We start from the raw sequence: 12,477 nt of genomic DNA on the forward strand, positions 1-12,477 counted from the left end.
ATTTAAAAAGTTGTCTTAGGGTATGAAGCAGTCCGAAACAAGATGCTGCTAATTTTTTGACCTGGACGTCTATTGTCGATCTCTCATCCAGCCCTACTCCTAAACTTTGTACCTCCGATTTGGGGGTAGGCTGGTTACCCAGGGCGGCTGTCCAATTAATTTCCATCCACCTTGTGGTATTGTTGCCCACAACTATCACCTCTGTCGTATCATCGTTTGGCATTAGGATGCTAGTTGCCATCCAGTTCATTACGTGTATAATACAGGAATTAAGGAGGGATGAGGTATTTTCTGTTTGATCGGCTAGACTGATGATCAATTGAGTTTCGTCCGCATATGATATTGAAGTAATAACATAAAATGTTATAATCTCTGCTAGCAGAGCAACATACAGATTAAATAGGGTGGGGCCAACGGGCGAGCCCTGCGAATCAGTAAATCATTTATTTATTTTTAAACCGTGCCCACGTTATTACGTTGGGATGTGCGCCTGTGTTTTTTTTTCTTGCAGAGTGTTCACAGCATCTGCAAAAAGCATGGACAATGACAATAGGTCAAAAAAGCAAGACCTATTGGCTTTGTCAATATTTTAAAACTGAACTTGTCAAAAGCTGACCGGCTTACTACAACTGATAACAGGCCTCTGAAATCAAATCTGTTGGCCCTCCTCTTGTTGTCTTTGCCCTAAGCCAGTGATCCTCAAAGTATGGCCCAGGGGCCGCATGCGGCCCTCCTCAACTTTACAAGCAGCCCCCTAGTCAAGAGCAGCACTGGGCTAATGTTTACTTGACTCAGCACGAACATAAAAAAAATGTTAAATGAACCTAGGGTGTCCTAAACCACTTGACTTCAGGAACACCATCATTTATAAAAACATCTTGCAGTAAAAGTATGATAAAGTCTGTTAATTTAAATAGTGTATTTCATGAACATGCAGAACCGTTTCAGCTTAGTACATCAGATTATCAGTGCATTGTATTGTATTTTGTTTTAAAGTGATCGTTTTCAAACATGAATTGAGAAACATTTATTCTTCCTTGCACCCTGATAACAATGCCAAAAGTGTACGAAGAGGCAAGTCCGTTGTCATGTGCACCTTTTGGGGGCTGGGCTTTCTATTATACATGAACAACTTATAATGTATTAAATCAAACACTGGAGAAGGCTTTGAACAGCACACATCCTGAAGTCACGTATTTCGAGGTCCTTATGTGCTAATGAAAACTGAGGGAAAGTGAAATAAAATAATTACTTAGGACCACACAGTTTGGTTAAGTGGAGAAACTGGGATTAATCGCACGTGTTTGGTTTGACATTGTGCAATTCAAACACTAGATGTATAGGCCTAGCTTCTCTAAACACTCATCACCACAAACCCCGATGGCCACATTGTTGGTATCAATGCAGCCCTTGGTCACATCACAGACCAAAATTGTGGCCCCTATGAAAAGGTTTGTGAGTTCCCTTGCTTTCTAATACAGTAAAGAATCTTGGTATCTATCTAGATTCTGTTCTTACCATAGAGTATTAAGGTACTCAAGTAACTGGAGACCTTGAAAAAGTTTCTTCTTTTTCTAGCCTCCCACCATGGTAGTCCTGTCGTCAATGCTATAGTACAGTCTAGACTGGACTATGGCAATGTGATCTATCTGCAGCACCAGTTAGGGGTCTTCAACAGCTTCGGTTGCTGCACAGTGCTGCTGCCATCTGATTGAAGGTTGTTCAAGGTACCAGCACATCACCCTATTTTGAGATCTTTGGATTTGCTGCTTAATTGTAATGGAGTTCTTTTCAGTTCAGTTCAATGACAGAGGTCCTTAGATCTGTTTATCAAAATGCTATGCTAAGACACTTACCTCTGGGACAAGTTTTCACTGTCAATTCCCAACTCCAGGTTCTCTAATATTGGTGACCGAGCGTTCTCTATTGCAGAATCAAAAATCTGGAACTCTTTGCCACTGACTTTTCCCTCTGAATCCTGTAATGGGGGACCGACTATCCTAGCTCCCTTGTTTTGCCGTCATATACCCTGCAGATCTCTAAGATCCAATCAGCGAAATCTGCTGGTAATACCAAGGGTGAAGCGACCCCGAATGGGAGGCTGCCAGCTCTCCTTCCTGGCAGCTAAGTGCTGGAACAACCTACCAGACAACATCAGGCTTGAAAGAGACCATCTCGCCTTTAGGAAGCAACTGAAGACACATTTATTCCATTGAGTGTCTATGGGTACTCCACTGGTCTTATAGCGCTGGGATGCCTAAGGGTAGCCATGCGCTCTATAAAAGTGTATTCATTCATTCATGTGCTCTAGCTTAGAGAAATGCTGAACACCTGTCAGTTTAACCAACAAATTAGTGTAATCTACGTTGATTTTATCTGTCATTTTCCTTAGCTGAGCTTTAGTCCTTTTAGCTAGAGTTATGATGGTTGGTTCCTTAAGTACCAGGAGATTTTGTGTACGTGTGCTAAATAAATACACCAAACATAACATCACTCAACTTGTACATAGAGTGTCCTCTATGTACAAACCATTCACGATGTACACGGTCTCGGTTTCGCATTGGCAGACAACATGCATCCCTCACGAGTTATCAATCCAGTTATGGAGAATTTGATTATTTTACATGAAGAGAGCTGAAGACAACCTTCTCTACAGCAGTGCAGATAAAAATGTAATATCTCTTTTCTACCAAACAGCTGATGCCACTACAGTCAACACTGAGCTTAGTATGAGGGGTAATAGTGACAGTTGACTATAGACAAGTATACACTTCAGGCGGGCCCCTTAACTGGTTAAGCCACCAGTTGAGCCTTTATTCTAGGCTACAGGTGAGGGTACCCTCAGCTGGGGCGTAACACAGGCCCCTGCAGCCCCTGCAGTGCGGCGGGGACTCCAAAGCTCCAGGAGGCCCCAGCAGCACTGCACTTCGGCCAGAGAGCCCCTGATAGAGTCCGGAGGGGGCCCCTCCACATACCTTGCAGGGGGGCAACCCCTCAATTTTTGTTAAGTCACTGACCCTCTGGGTGCACCCTTTAACCAGGTGAACCTAACCTCTAAAGATGAAAATCATCAAAATGATGAAGTACATCTATCTGGTGTGGGATCGCGAAGTCCACTCGGATAGAAACATGAGGCGGAGCCGACAAAAAAAAATACTAACAGCAGGATGGTACAATTTTTACACGCATGCTAGTATGTCTGTCCCTACATAGTCTTGTAACTGTACAGCATTATCTTCTGTGGCTCTGGCTCGCACTATTTCCCCAAAGAGGACCAAGCTCCATTCCAATCTGGTAAATTTAACACCAGTGATACCAAAGATGGTCCAAATAAAAGTCCAACATGGGACATGTTATTTATGTCTTTCTATCATGAGTACCAACAGCCCTTGTGTCTCCATATTGATGGTGATCTAGATGAAAGTGTAAATAACTATTCACCTCGGTTCTGCCAATCCACTTGAATTGTCTGTAGGAGTTCCCTAGGGCTCTGCCTTAACTCCGACCCTTTTTAAAATGTACCTTGCCCCTCTGGCCCAACTAGCAGAAGACCTGGGAGCCAAAGGGATGTCCTATGCAGACGATACACAACTGCTATTTTCATGGGGCAAGGGAGTACAGTCGATTGACACACAGAGTAAAACCTGCTTAATAGTAGTTTTTTACTGGTTAGAAAACTATCAACTCCGATGTGATGAATAAAAAAACTGAAATTCTCATCCTTGGTAACATCCCACCAGACTTCTGGCAGAATTTCTGGCCCGACTATGTCCCCCGCGCCTTACCTATTCCCTCCCCCCGGATCCCAGAGTTGCATAGTTCTGGGGATACATTTTGATAATAGCCTGTCCTTTAAACCTCAAGTTAAGGCTTTGACGGGCACCTGTTTCTGCTTCATGCAGTCCCTAAAAAAAGGTCTTCCCTTTTTGCCCTTTCCAGCAAAAGAATTGGTAATTCATGCTCCGATAACCTCCAGAATAGATTATGGCAATGCCTTATACTTTGGACTACTGGAACATCTGCTGGATAGGCTCTAAGTGGTCCAAAATACACCTGCCGGTTTTCTGTTAAATGTGCCGGTGAGAACATGGATCTTGCCCTATTTGTGGAACTTACAATGGCTGCCCATCAGGAAAAGAGTTAGATTTAAGACTCTTGTTCTAGTGCATGGTGCCCTGTATCAAAATGTTGAGATCTTCTAATAAACTTTTGGCAGCAATCCCCAGAATTCAGCGCACAAAAACGGGTGGAAGGTCTTTCACCTCTCTGGGCTCAGTTGCATGGAATCAGCTACAATGAGCACTCTTAGAGCCTCTCACACAACCAGAGCTCTTACTCTACCCCACAGCCAGCGCTCTTACATTATGCCACAGACCGAAAGGGTTACTATACCAGTAGGAGTAGTTGTGCAGCGTGAATCTTCATTGGATTCACATGCCGTGCATCATTCGACCATTTAGTGATTTGGGTCCGTAATTGTTCTTATTTTGTCCATAATGTCAGAGGGCCTGGTCACTATCTTCGGACTCTTTTTTTCCCACCATTGGATTATGAATCAAGACAGAACCAACTGTAAAGGGTATTTCAAATCTGTCCATTATTGTCAGCCTTTTAGCGCTGGTGTGTTCTTTAGAGGTCTCTCATTTCCCATCCTACCAAGCTATTGCTCATTTGCCATAATGAGAGCTCTTAGAATATTGCTACTCCAACCCCTTCTCACCCTTGTGAATTCAATCTTTGGTACCTGTGCCAGGTTGTTTATGTGCCCAAGCATCTGCAATTGTCTGTTGCCATTGCTACTTTCCTAAATCTGGGCAATCTCTCTCGTTCCCAAGTTTGCCAAGATATTAAAACATACTTGAGACAAACCCTTCAGCACCACTCTGTTTCCGACATTCCCTTCCCCAGAAGGCTGCTTAAGAGACAGCCCCCTTCCCACTCTGGTACGTCATCTCTCTGTTTGGGATCTCCAGAGGCCATCAGATCAAGCCACTGAAGGCAGAGCCAGGAAAACTCTTGGCTAACAAAACAGGTGACGAGATGCCCTATGACCAGCTGAACACACTGCTGTGTGAAAAAGGAGGTATTCTTGAGGCACTAAATACACCACATTTTTAAAGACTGGAGGTGGGGTTGACATTGTAAGTATGGGGCTATTTAACGAGGGTAGCATAGTACGTTACTGCATGTTACCAGAAGAGACATGACATACAGAAAGAAAACTGCATTTCTGAGGCATGTAGGTTATGTAGAATGAGATGAACCCATGTGCCCTTACTTTCTGTATTGTATAGCAAGATTGGTCTCTCCCATGGGTATGCCAGCATCCTGCTAGACAGACCGCACTGGTCTTGCAAATCCTAATTCTGGCTTTTGACCAGAAATCCTGAAGAGAAAGGGGGTTTCTGTGCCCCTCACACGAACTGAATATCAACTTTTAGCTTAAATCAGGCTGCATCATAGGAGCAAACTAAGTATACTAAAGAGGTCATAGGAGTCCACTTAGTATTCTAAAGAGGTCTTGGATGCTAAGATCTCAGATGAGGCCACACTAGGCTAGGTGAGTGCTAGAGTTAATGCTTCAATGCCCCGGCGGACGGCTCGTCCTCAAACCAATTAGACTCTAGTCCTGTTTCTTTTAACCAGGGGCCCACAACTAAATGTATGGATTCAGGAGATACTACATGAGCCATTTAGCAACTCTAGAGTGGAAGGAGGGTCTGACTTCTTCCTCCCGGGGGCTCTTTGGCCTACTCTGCATCTCTGGAACAGTAAACCATGATTCAGTCTTCAACCTTCCCTCAAATTTCAACATTGTACCGTCTTCTGTTCGCTTTTGACCTTTCTTGCTCACCCACATAACTTGCCTTGTTCCCTCCCTCCCTACCAGTCAGATTCCCAAGGCCAGCAACCCATAGTGCACTATTGCTCCTTCAACTGTGTTAAGTGTTTTGGGGAAGTCTACTCTATTGACAAGGCTCCTTCCTCCTCTTCTCTATCTTGCCCCCCAATTTCCAATCCTCTAGGGCCTTCTTTTCAAACTAGTCTACACACTCACCCACTCAAACTTTAGAACAGACGTTAGGGTCTTATAATGTCCGATGCAGAAAATCACACATTTGCATGCAACAGGCCTTCGTTTCTTGGACTCAAGAGGCAAGGAATGCTACATCACATTTGTCCACCCCTAGACACAAACAAAACAACTCATCTTTGATACGAATCAAAAGAGACATTTCTAGCTCGTCCTTTCAGACAATCTTTCTTTAATACAAAGTTGATATATCTACATACACAGCGGCTCAGAGCCACTTCCTGTTTCCATGTGAAGTAACAGTTTCAAAGCAACGGCACTTTCCTCTTTGTACAAACTGGCGGTTTAGTTAAGGGCCTTCTGCCGGTTTACCTTTAGCTTCTTGCTTAGGTGGGGGACTGTTTTCCCTCTCTCTCCCTGAAAGGAGTGATGTTCCACCTGGGGCTGTTGTACTTGGGCTGGTGACAATTGCTGAAAATCCAACCTTTGGGATGTGGTGGTTATAAGCGGGTCCGTCACCTAGGGGTGGTCCCTGCGAAAGAAGAGGGAACAGAAGTTTTGCAGTCTCCTGCTCTTGCTTACCTTTGCTAGTCATGGCTGATTTAGCTTCTTCAATATTGCATCTCTGGGAGCATTAGATTCCATCTTTATGTTTTGGACAACAAAGGTCACACATACCTTTTTTGAAGCCGGTTTTCTTTGCATTAGAGCTCAGTTTGCTTTGGCTTTTGGCAGGTGAGAATGCCCACTTCTGGTCCCTCTGCCCTTCTTTGTATTGCAAAGGGAGCCACACAAGCCCCCACGAGCTTAAGATTTTTGTTTTGAACTCCATGCTAAATGTATCAATTCCTGAATGGCCACATCCAGTTCAGGTCTGGACCAGCTACTGCCCCACTAATTCAGGGTTCATTGTCACATGACTGACTTTTGCAGGGCTGTTCGTGTTTCGCCATGCCAAAGTGTTTTGTGGTGCATTTCCTGTAACCAGCAGCATACAAGATAACATTTATATACGTGGTAGGGACTCCTGGCCCTTTTCTTTCAGTCCCAGATTGGTCCACTTACTCGCTTCACCTGCTCATCCCTGGCCCTGCAAGCACTAGTCAGAGCCTGAGCCCTGCAAGAGGAACACACCCCTGTACATGGAAAAGGCCACTTCTTTTTCACGCAAGTTATTCTTTTTTCGAAAAAAACATAACCTTTTTTTCTTTGTTCTTAAACGAGCAAACCCAGCCCTCTCTATGATAGAAAAAGCAAGATGTGGACGTAGCGATCAGCACTGCGTTCGTATATATACACATATAACAGCCATACACAACATCTCTACAGTGAAAAAATAGACTGTCTTTTAACAGAATATGAACAAGTAAGCACGTTCTCTCTCTTCAATTCATCGACTGATATTCTTTTGTTTAAAAAAAGGAAAAATACACTATTTAAAAAAGAAAAGGAAGGTTAATGTCACTCGTTATGTTACAGGTACATGTATACTTCAAATAAAGCCGCTCGCGGGGACGCCTCTTCTTCCAGAGCACCATGCCGCTCCTAGCCATCCGACTTGGCAGTGAGTCCCTCTGGCTAACTAAGGCCACCGTGCACAGGGGATTAGTGGGGTTCTGGAACAGCAAGCCCACAACTTCTTGTTCTGCACCAGAATTGGCTATGGCATATGAAAGGCTGAGGGAGACAAGCTATATTGGGGGGTTGGGGAACAACAGGGCTCACAGGGGAGTCGAGGGCGGAAAACAGCCCAGCCGTGTCCGTGCCCCTTCCATGATGCCAGCAATGCCACATTTCACAATCCAAAGCGGTAAGGAATGTTGCAAAGTAATCCAAGTGTATCTAGTTAGGAAAGGGAGCTGTGAAACCCGCACAGCAGTAGTTCTAGCGATGAAGGCGCTAGATGTCTGCTAGATCACACTTCCATGATGTATCAGTTCAGCGTTGGTGGGTGTCGAGCAGGACTGCATGGTTAGGGGTGGAGCGCTTTAGCGTTTTTTGGAATATGTTTAGGCGCTTTGGAGAGAGTATCGTCGGTGGCGCAGGCGGCTTCTTTCAAAGACTGGCCAACTACATGAGTAAATAATCTTAACTCGCATGATGCAATCCAAGGCAATTTTTGTTCTTCACCCCCTCCACATGTCTTCTGGGGTCCCCTTCATTGGTAAAATTACAAGAGGTCTTTGCCACATTTGGGTCAGTCTTGCGATGTGCACAAAGGCTTTCTGAAGAGAACACAACTTGAGGTAACAGAAGTGTCAGACCACTTAAAAGGAGTCCTTCCATTTTGCCACAAAAACACTGCATCATTTTTGAGTTTTACAACACAGGGTTCCTGAGGGAGCAGGCCTCGCACACCCTCCGCTTACCCCGCTCCCATCGTGTTGCCCAAATGAAAAGCTACATCCTCTCGTATAGTTTTCTTAGTTAAAGGTCTCTTTGAGGGCTAGAAGAGGCCTTCCAGGACTTAAGTGGCTGATAGAGTCTGCGGACCCATGGCTTGTTTTAGGTTGCATAGTGATCAAAGCTGCCCAAATATTCTAGGGCCGCCTGGTAGCAAAACTGATATTCGTCCTGAAATCAGAAAAAAATGGGAAATGTTAAGTTCACGAAAAGGCTCCAGAAATTCATTCCTGGCTCTTGGCTCTCACAATATTCTTCATTTCACTCTGAGAAGCCTCAGTTACCCACCGTGAGCACTACTGATAGTAGCCAACAGCACCCTCAAAAGCTCTGAAAACCATTGATAACGTACACTGAGCACTCAAAGAAATTAGCCTATTGCACCATCAATAACTCACCGCATCCCTCATCAAGCATACACAGGATGAGCATTATTAATAACCTCCGATGAGTAGGAACACAGTTTGCCTGTTGCACCAACAAGAACTAATCCAGCGCACCATCAATAACTCATTTTAGGCTCTTTCACGATCTTACCACGAGCACCAGAAATAATTCTCAAACTGCAGCATTAGTAACTTACCCGTTGCTTGATCAATAACTCAATCTCTGCACTATCAGTCATTCAGCATATATCCCATCAATAACTTACCCTGAGCACCACACACAATTAGTCATGTATATTATCAGTCATTAACAATCTGCATCCACAGAAATGTACCCTGAAGATTCAAAATTCACCCATAGCGCAATTAGTAACTCACCTTAGGGCCCAACAATAGTCATTCCAAATACTATAAGTCACCTCAGTGCCCCAGCTACACACTGGCACATTTTGCCTTGTTTCAACTTCTCACCAGTAATCTTGTGTAGTAGCCACAGAACACAAATCCAGTGGTCATTCCACGACACATCACCCAAACAGCCTTGTTTTTTCATGTTAAGTTACTAACGATTAGGCTGTAACCATACTAACGTGTAGTCGGCATGCTGTATAGGACTGGATAGAACCCAGTATAGTAAAAAGACGCATGGACTGCATGCCACTGGAAATCCATACCTCTGTCTGCACCATGGCTGGTCGTTGTGTTCGTAGCATCTTTACAGTCTGGAAAATATCTACCACGCCCTCGTATCGCATTCGTTCCAGGACAATACTTAGCGTGATGAAGACACCGGTTCTGCCGACCCCAGCACTGCAGAAGGTAGATAAAACCTGGATTACACTCTTCAGTGTATTGCAATGCAAAGCCTAGTTATGCATATTTCCTTTAGCAAATTCAGTTCAATCACCAATGGAGCTTTCCTTTTAGTAGGTTTCCTCCAAGTCCTTTTAATGCACTTTACATGTTGCCTAACAAATCTTTGCTGCTGCCTAAACATGTAGTAAGAGAATTTCAGTTGTGATGATATGGAGGCTTAAAAGTGCTATCTTATGAAAGTCGATCTATACAGTATTGGACCTGCTGTGACCTCAAACTTGGCCTGCTGGAACTATCCCAGACTGGGCAGAGGTGGGGCTGGGGGATCTCAGAACACTGTGTAAAACGTGCCTAAACTCTTCATGTTATTAGGGGGGGCCGGTCAGATTTCGTGACACAACACATTCCAGCTCCATTAGATACATCAATTTCCCATTTCCCTTGTTGGCAAGTTGATATTACCATGGACATCAGGCCAGGTACTGCTACTCGGCGTGTGCCTTTGATTCCTCTCCACATTCTAGAATATCAATTACTCCAAATGCCTCCACCAGCACACTAAGTACGGTTTATTTCAGCATTTTAAACAGAAGACCAGGCACCTGAGGATCCTCCATTAAGCTGATGTCTTATCCCTACTAGGTCCTTTTTTCTTCCTTTCTTAGACCCATGATCCTATTGGTACAAGGGCTGAGTGATTGTCATCTTTGATTGAGAGTGCAGTTACTTTGCAAACCCCTAATTGTAGTCTTTTGAATGTCCCTTAGACAGAAATCTTACATAGCCACCTACAAATGTTCACATCTAACCAGGTACACATTGTTACATCAGTGGTTATGATTGCTGCTATGTTCTCTCTGACCCTCCAGCTTACCTGCAGTGCACAGAGATTGGCCCATCTTGACCAAACTGCTCCTTGGTTTTATGAACCTGTCCAATGAAATCAATGAAGCCTTCGCCGGATTTTGGCACACCTTGTTCTGGCCAGTCGGTGAACTGAAATTGTCGGACTGTCCGGGATTGACCGTCCTGCAGGACAAAGAGAGGAGGGTGTAAAGATTTAGGAAGTCAGAAAAAAATGAGCTGAAATACTTAAACAATGCAGTCTGGCTTTTCCATTGTGTTTAGAGAGTAGGCGCAACTGCAGCACAAAGATGTCTGCATCAATTTGCATATCATTTCACGAGAAACAAGTCCAGACATTGTACAGTAATGTTTTGAATAATGCCAAGTTGTGCAGCCATTTTGGGTGAGTAAAAACCAAGAACAGGGTCTTTCTGTGTTTGCACTAATTTCTTATGACTTCACAATCTTAATAGAAATAAGCAGCAATGTCTAAAAGCGTATACTTCACTTCATGCGTTATTATAGATTTTTGCTCACTCTTTTATTTAACTCATATCCTACGGTTAATTCCGAGTACCACTACCTTGAGGAAGAACTGGGACTCCACTCTCCCATATTTTCGCAACTCTCAATGATAATCTAACTCAGCTTTAGCATTTACATATCCTACTGGCAATTGTATAAGTATCTTTGTACGGCTACTACGTATTTCCACTCACTTTTTGATGTAACTCGCACAATTGCTCCTATATCACTCACATATCCTACTGCCTATAGTACACTTCCTTTTATACTGTAACTATGTACTGTTACTTACCCCAGTATTGGAACTTTCATAGATTCCCATGCTTTGTATCATTCCCCGTCGTCGGAATGGGAGTCTTGGTAACAAAAATACCATAGCTGTAGGTACAAAAGACCAAGGAAAAAGGCCTAGGCCTCATTCTCTTTTGTAGCATATCACCCTCTTTGTGTAAAAGAGACCAAACTTAGGCCTCAGCCAATCAGAAGTGCCTCACCACTTAGAACCTTCCTGAAGGAACCTCAGTGCCTCAGATTTTCTACCGCACGTTGTGCTTAGGGAGTCTCCTTTGAGCTCTGCTCAACTTTCATACTCTTCAAAGGATTTACTTCAGGATTTTTTCTTCCGAATCTTTCAGATTCACTTCAGGATTGTTGCTGCCTTCCAGGATGTCAGAAATGGAGAAGAAAAAAGCCCTTTTCAAGCCATGTTCCACCTGTGGCAAGAAAAGGCTTTTTGTGGAGGATAAGCACAAAGACTGCATCTATTGCCTCTATCCTGACCACCAGGCTGCGGACTGTAATATCTGTCACACCTTTTCGACCAAGACCCTCCGGGACCGTGAGGGTAGACTCTTGACATGTCTCCAGAAGCTGAAATCCAGGAAGGAGACTGTCTCTAGTGACAGTGAGGATGCAGCGTCGATGTCTTCTTCAAGAAGGTCAGTGAAGAGGGGTAGGGGTTCCCCTTCTCCTTCTATGGAAAGATCTTCCAAGGCCTCAAAAAAGACCCCCAGTGAGTCCGAGAGCCATGGTCCCAGCAAATCTCCTCACCGAGGTGTAAAGGAGAGGGTAGGACCTGCTACGCCTTCTAGAGGTGAGAAGACTGCCACAGCCTTCAAAAAACCTTCATCCAAGTCTTCTGAGAGGAGTTCCAAGTCCTCGACGACGAAGACGTCGAAAGTTCCGTCGATGAAAAAAATCAAAATCAGGATTGATTTCGTCGACGATCACATCGACAGGGGTTTCGTCGACGGCGGTATCTTCACCGTCGACGGAGAATTTACAGTCGACGACGAAGACGCAGACGACGGCGACAACGAACGTGCCGCCGACGAAGGTGCCGCTGACGAAGGTGCCGCCGACAAAGGTGCCGCCGACAAAGGTGCCGCCGACAAAGGTGCCGCCGACGGTTACCATGTCGCCGACGGTTACCATGTCGCCGACGACGATGGTGCCGACGTCGACAAT

The 12,477-nt window shown here is 44.5% G+C and overlaps 1 protein-coding gene and 1 long non-coding RNA gene across 5 annotated transcripts in view; one reads left to right on the forward strand and one right to left on the reverse strand.

The window, feature by feature from the left end:
- The window catches only part of LOC144798606 (uncharacterized), a 1,317,000-nt gene that overhangs the window by 155,878 nt on the left and 1,148,645 nt on the right, over positions 1 to 12,477 (forward strand). The window lies entirely within an intron of this gene.
- Positions 6,247 to 12,477, reverse strand: part of PTPRS (protein tyrosine phosphatase receptor type S) — a 320,940-nt gene continuing 314,709 nt past the window's right edge. For all 3 annotated transcript variants that reach the window (XM_078669564.1, XM_078669562.1, XM_078669563.1), the window contains 3 exons: positions 10,514 to 10,668; positions 9,498 to 9,633; positions 6,247 to 8,608 (listed from right to left, as the gene is read on the reverse strand). In XM_078669564.1, coding sequence (XP_078525690.1) covers positions 8,540 to 8,608; positions 9,498 to 9,633; positions 10,514 to 10,668 — 360 coding nt within the window. In that variant the 3' untranslated portion in view covers positions 6,247 to 8,539. The remainder of the gene's footprint in view (positions 8,609 to 9,497; positions 9,634 to 10,513; positions 10,669 to 12,477) is intronic.

This window comes from Lissotriton helveticus, chromosome 12, assembly GCF_964261635.1.
Source record: "Lissotriton helveticus chromosome 12, aLisHel1.1, whole genome shotgun sequence".
In the NCBI taxonomy this organism is placed as follows: Eukaryota; Metazoa; Chordata; class Amphibia; order Caudata; family Salamandridae; genus Lissotriton; species Lissotriton helveticus.